The sequence below is a fragment of the Bos mutus genome, chromosome 19 (assembly GCF_027580195.1).
Source record: "Bos mutus isolate GX-2022 chromosome 19, NWIPB_WYAK_1.1, whole genome shotgun sequence".
Taxonomy (NCBI): domain Eukaryota; kingdom Metazoa; phylum Chordata; class Mammalia; order Artiodactyla; family Bovidae; genus Bos; species Bos mutus.
In genome coordinates this window covers 11,001,432-11,007,863 of record NC_091635.1, presented here as the reverse complement: position 1 = coordinate 11,007,863, position 6,432 = coordinate 11,001,432, and the positions used below count along the sequence as shown (strand labels likewise).

The following is a 6,432-nucleotide window of genomic DNA, read 5'->3' as shown; positions in this document are numbered from 1 at the left end:
AGCATAGCTATATTATTGCCCTCATAAGCACTTATTGAATAATACTTGTTCCCACTCCTTTAAGATGCTGCTTGTATTATATACTAAATTCCTATATTAGTTTAGGTCTATTCCTTGACTTTTCAGTTTTTTTAAGCTTATAAAATGTTACTTTTTTAGCCTAATATAGGTATAACCAACAAGTAAAACTGTCAAAGTATAATAAGATCATTTGATGTATGTTTACATGGTGAAAGGATTCCATGTAGCTGAGAATGTTGTAGCAAATGTTGTGAGTTAATGAGTATGGTGTGGACTGGGTGCTGGGAAAGTCCTTACTTGGAAAGGGAGAACTTAGTAGAGGGCTCAGGACATAGGAAGTCTATTTCTTCTTTTTGAATATATCAAGAATAATTATTCCTTATATTCTTGGATATTTCCTTGCAGGAACTAATGCAGCCAAAACCCAGGGCCAATGGAACAGCTGTTGCTGAGTTCATCCTGCTGGGTTTGGTGGAGACGCCAGGGCTGTGGCCAGCTGTCTTTGTACTCTTTCTCTTTGCCTACCTGGTCACTGTCGGGGGTAACCTCAGCATCCTGGCAGCCATCTTGGTGGAGCCCAAACTCCACACCCCCATGTACTTCTTCCTGGGGAACCTATCAGTGCTGGACATTGGGTGCATCACCGTTACTGTTCCCTCGATGCTGGGTCGTCTCTTGTCCCACAAGCGCACAGTTCCCTATGCAGCCTGCCTCACACAGCTTTTCTTCTTCCACCTTCTGGTTGGGGTGGACTGCTTCTTGTTGACAGCCATGGCCTATGACCGATTCCTGGCCATCTGCCGACCCCTCACTTACAGCACCCGCATGAGCCAGACAGTCCAGAGGATACTGGTGGCTGTGTCCTGGGCTTGTGCCTTCTCAAATGCACTGACCCACACTGTAGCCATATCCACACTCAACTTCTGTGGTCCCAATGTGATCAACCACTTCTACTGTGACCTCCCACAGCTCTTCCAGCTCTCCTGCTCCAGCACCCAGCTCAACGAGCTGCTGCTCTTTGGCGTGGGTTTCATAATGGCAGGTACCCCCCTGGCTCTTGTTGTCACCTCCTACATCCACGTGGCAGCTGCGGTTCTAGGAATTCGCTCAGTGGAGGGCAGGAAGAAAGCCTTCTCCACTTGTGGCTCCCATCTCACTGTGGTTGCCATATTCTATGGTTCAGGTATCTTTAACTACATGCGACTAGGTTCAGCCAAGCTTTCAGTTAAGGATAAAGCTGTTGGAATTTTTAACACTGTAGCCAACCCCATGCTGAATCCAATCATCTACAGCCTCAGGAACCCTGATGTTCAGGGTGCCCTCCGGCGGGTGATCAAGGGGAGGTGGTCACTGGAGTGATGAGGTCTTGTGTCAATTTCTCCCTTTCTCTTTTTGGACTAAAGGAAAAATTCTCTGGGGCCAGTAATTGGGACAAATGGTTCAGAACCTTCTCTATCTTCCTGAGCTTTTGGATTTTTTTTGGGGGGGGGTTGGGGATAATGTGCATAGGAGCCCTACCCAATATAGGCAATGGACAGGTAGGTTCTGCCTGGTCTGTCTCCTTGACAAATTACAACTTAAGTCACTGTACGCTCCTTTTCTGGGTGGAAGTGAAACCCAGGAAGCCTTGAACGCCTTCAGGTGCATGTCTCATAGGGAATGACTCTTCCTTTGCTTATAGCAAGAATGTCCCAGGAACTTCCCAGGTGATCATGTGACTTCTTCAAGTTCAGGAATGGTTAATCTTTTACAAAATATAGGCCTAGAGATCAGGATGACTCTATTTCTCCCGTCAGGCTTCTACAAGCCAAAAAAAGCAGCTCATTCCTCTCCCATCACACAAGATGTCAACAGCACCGGGTACGGAGGGAACAGATGGGAAACTGTATAGTCATGTATTCTTGACTAACTTGGGAAAGCATGACACTTCTGTGAAGATTTTTAAAACTTAAATTTTTTTTTTAAATTTCAAAACTTTAACAAATACGATCACTCTCAAAATACAAGAATGAAATTTCCTCATGTATCCATATATGTTTCAAATCTTTTGAAAAGATTATACCCTAAATACTATTTAAATATTAAAAAAATAAAACAGAATAATCAACATGAAATTCTCTTCTGAATTCTCCCTCTCAGTCTCCAAACCTCCTAGCTAAGACAATGTTTCTGTAAACACAAGTCACATGGTGACATGTGCTACTAGCCTTTAGTCCTGTCATTATCTAGCTATATTTTCCTGCTAGAGCCCCTTTTATTTTTTGGCCACACCACATGGCATGTGGGATCTTAATTCCCTGACCAGGGATGGAACCCACACCCCCTGCATTTGAAGTTTGGAGTCTTAACCACTGGACCACCAGAGAAGTACATTAGGGTCTCTCTCTCTCTCTCTCTCTTTTTTTTACTTTACAATAGTGTATTGGTTTTGCCATACATCAATATGCATCCACCACAGATGTACATGTGTTCCCCATCCTGAACCCCTCTCCCACCTCCCTCCCCATACCATCCCTCTGGGTCAGCCATTAAAAAGAATACATTTGAATCAGTTCTAATGAGGTGGATGAAACTGGAGCCTATTATACAGAGTGAAGTAAGCCAGAAAGAAAAACACCAATACAGTATACTAATGCATATATATGGAATTTAGAAAGATGGTAACGACAACCCTGTATGCGAGACCACTAGGGTCTCTTTTAGATTAATTGCCCATTCCTGGCATCTCTACTGTGCTACTGGTGTTTTCTGACTGATTTCCCTAAAACTTCCCCTTGACCTGCACCTGCAGGATTGGTTTTTCATGATACTTTATGGGGATGAAGGGACTGAAAGGACAGGAGGGAAGGAGCAAAACAAGATTGGATGGAGGCAGAGGGTTTGTGGGAAATGAAGATGAAAAATGAGGAACAGGGAGAAACATAATTGCAAGCAAAAGGATTTGAGAAGCAAAGATGGAGATATTGCATGTATGCTCAATTGTGTCCGACTGTGACCCCATGGACTGTAGCCCAACAGGCTCCTCTCATCTGCAGTGTTCCTGACCTTGATCGGGTCCTTTACTTTCCCTGGGCCTGAACTTGACAGAGGCCTAAGATAATGGTCGATATTCTTTCACCTCTAATGTTCTCTGATTTGGAATGAGCAGAAAGACTGTTTCACTGTTGACCTTGAAGAAACACAACAAATTCCACCATCATTTCTTCTACCTATAGCAAGTAACAGAGCTAGTTGTTTACTCCCTGGAATTCCTGTGCCTCTGGCCTTTTTCCCATTTGAACACTCATCCCAAGTCACTTCAAGGGATAATTCTGAGGGGTAATTCTGTGATGTATCCCTGGGTGGAATGCATCAGCTGGTTCAGCATCATAAAAGATGACCAAGGCCACAGGTTCCCAGAACTCAGGAACATAATGTTTCTTTAACAACTGGGAGATTTCCTTTCCTTTGGAATCTGTCTGTTCTTTTTTATTCCAACCTGGGAATCTCTTTGCTACTTAAAAATGTATCACACTGGGTTAGCCAAAAAGTTTGTTTGTTTCCATATGCTGTTAAAGAAAAACTCAAATGAACATTTGACCAACCCAATATATATAATATATCATGTTGTAAAGGTTTAAACAATACAGAATGTCATTATCACTCTTTGACATCATTCCCACAACAATCCTATTCTTTAAAAGGAACAGGGCTTCCCTGGTGTTTCAGAAGTAAAGAATCCACCTGCCATTGGAGGAGACACAGGTTCGATCCCTGGTCCGGGCTCCTCTGTTCATGGGATTTCCTAGGCAAGAATACTGGAGTGGGTTGCCATTTCCTTTTCCAGGAAATCTCATCGACCCAAGGATTGAACTCACATCTCCTGCACTGGCAGGTGGATTCTTTACCGCTATGCCACTAGGGAAGCCTGATATTCAGTTCAGTTCAGTCACTCGGTCGTGTCCGACTCTTTGCGACCCAATGAATTGCACCGCGCCAGGCCTCCCTGTCCATCACCAACTCCCAGAGTTCACTCAAACTCACGTCCATCGAGTCAGTGATGCCAACCAGCCATCTCATCCTCTGTCGTCCTCTTTTCCTCCTGCCCCCAATCCCTCCAGGCAGTAGAGTCTTTTCCAATGGGTCAAGTCTTCGCATGAGGTGGCCAAAGTATTGGAGTTTCAGCTTCAACATCATTCCTTCCAAAGAACACCCAGGACTGATCTTCTTTATAACGGACTGGTTGGCTCTCCTTGCAGTCCAAGGGACTCTCAAGAGTCTTCTCCAACACCACAGTTCAAAAGCATCAATTCTTCCACACTCAGCTTTCTTCACAGTCCAACGCTCACATCCATACATGACCACTGGAAAAACCATAGCCTTGACTAGCCTGATATTACAGATATATAATAGCAGAAAAGAAGAAGAGTTTCCCTCACTCATATTCCACCCTTAGAAAGAATAATTTGGACAAAAACTGCCTTTGTGGGAGCTTTGAGACCTAGGTAAGAGATTATGAGACCCCAGTGGAGTCAAGTCCAAAGAGGGCTCTTTTGAGAAGACAAGACTGTGCCCAGCTGGCAGACTTGCAGACAGGAGTCCTGGATACAGGCCTGGAAACAGCCCTGTGGATTCAGCTACAGCCCCTCTTGGCCTTGATTCTGTCACCAACAACATCTGTCAAGAAACCTAGCATTAGTCAGGCCCACTTGTGCCCTAGATAATGAGCACATCAACCTCAGCCCTGGCTGTGGATGCTGAACTGGCCCGTGGCCCATCCCTAGGCCCTCTCAGCTGCCAGTTCTGCCCACCCAGGGACAAGGCAGGTCATGCCCATCCATGCCCCTAAGACACACTGTCCAACCTTGGTCCAACTGCAGACGCTGACACAGTCTTGTAACTTGGCTCCAGCACCTTGTAGGCATAGATCAAGAACACACCTGCTTGTCCAGGGACCCATCAGAAAACACAGTCTTCTGTGCTCTCAGAGGCAGGCCCACTGACTTCTGTCTGACTGCAGATCTTGAAGTGACCCCATAATCCAGCTTCTACTCCTTGAAACCATAGGCTGGGAACACGTCCGCCAACCCAGGGACCTGGAGGAAGACACCTTCCCAGATGTAGGCCAGCCAAACTGGGTCTGATGGATCTTTTTAAAAAAAAATAATATTTATTTTTGCTAGTTATTTATTTATTTGGCTTCCCCAGGTCTTAGTTGTGGCATTCAGGATCTTTAGTTGCGGCATGTGGACACTTGATTGTAGCATGTGAGATCGTTCCCTGACCAGCGATCAAACCCAGCCCCCCTGCCCTGGGTGCATGGAGCCTTAACTACTGGACCACCAGGGAAATCCCTGTCTGCCAGATCTTGAAGAGGCCCTATAACCAAACATCTTGGCAGTCTATGACAACCAGCCCCAGGCACCCTTGCCTGGATGTTAAATCCTGAATCATGACAGGTGATCCCGTGTCAATGAACTCTCCCTGTTCATCCTTCAAAAATGTTCTACTCAGGAAGAGTTCTCCAGGGGGTCTTCCCAGTTTCAGTCTCCATGTCTATCATCACATTTTCTTTTTGGCCACGGCCTGTGGCATGTGGGCTCTTAGTTCCCTGACCAGGATTCAGACCTGCACCCCTGCAATGGAAGGTTGGCATCTTAACCACTGGACTGCCAGGAAGTCCCACATTGCCTTTTTCATTTCTGTAGTCCTGTCCACCTTTCCCTTAAAAGGACTCTTATGATTACCATGGGCCTCAGGGCCCACTCCCACATAATTCAACTGCATAATTCCAGTTCCTGCCAGGAGTTGATATGTGTTTATTAGCCATCTGTATGTCCAGTCATTTATATTTATTTCCTGTTGCTGCTTTTAAGTTTAATTAGGTCCCATTTGTTTATTTTTGTAACAAAGTACCACAAATCTAGTGACCTTTAAACGGAGGAAATGTGCCAGGATCTTCTCAGGTCCTGTAACAAAGTACCCAAATCTAGTGATTCTTCTTTCAAAAATGAGTCCTGGAAGAATACCGTTGGTAGCTTGATAAAATTCAAAAATGAGTCCTAATCCATGAATCTTTGATTTCTTTTTCAGTGTTTTATAGTTTTCTATGTATTAGTTTTCTAGGCTAACATCACGATATCAGCAGGAAGAGTTCTCCTGGGAGGCTCCAGGGGAAATCTATTCCATGTCTTCTCCAGTTTCAGGTGGCTTCTGGCATTCCTTGGCTTGTGGCCACATCACTCCAGTCTCATGTCTATCATCACATTGTCTTCTTGGCCACGGCCTGTGGCATGTTGGGCTCTTAGTTCCCTGACCAGGATTCAAACCTGCACCCCCTGCAATGGAAGCTCGGCATCTTAACCACTGGACTGCCAGGAAGTCCCCACGTTGCCTTTTTCATTTCTGTAGTCAAATATCTCTCCACCTCTC

At 45.1% G+C, this 6,432-nt stretch overlaps 1 protein-coding gene across 1 annotated transcript; it reads left to right on the top strand.

Annotated features, from left to right (window-relative positions):
* Nucleotides 1-432: 432 nt before the first annotated feature.
* LOC102269628 (olfactory receptor 3A1) lies at nt 433-1,380 on the top strand. The gene has a single exon (XM_005911292.2). It carries the CDS (start codon nt 433-435, stop codon nt 1,378-1,380), a length of 948 nt encoding a protein of 315 aa, XP_005911354.1.
* The last annotated feature ends 5,052 nt before the right edge of the window (nt 1,381-6,432 follow it).

Coding starts and splice junctions, on each gene's coding strand:
- LOC102269628 (XM_005911292.2), top strand. CDS start 433: ATGCAGCCAAAACCCAGGGCCAATGGAACAGCTGTTGCTGAGTTCATC.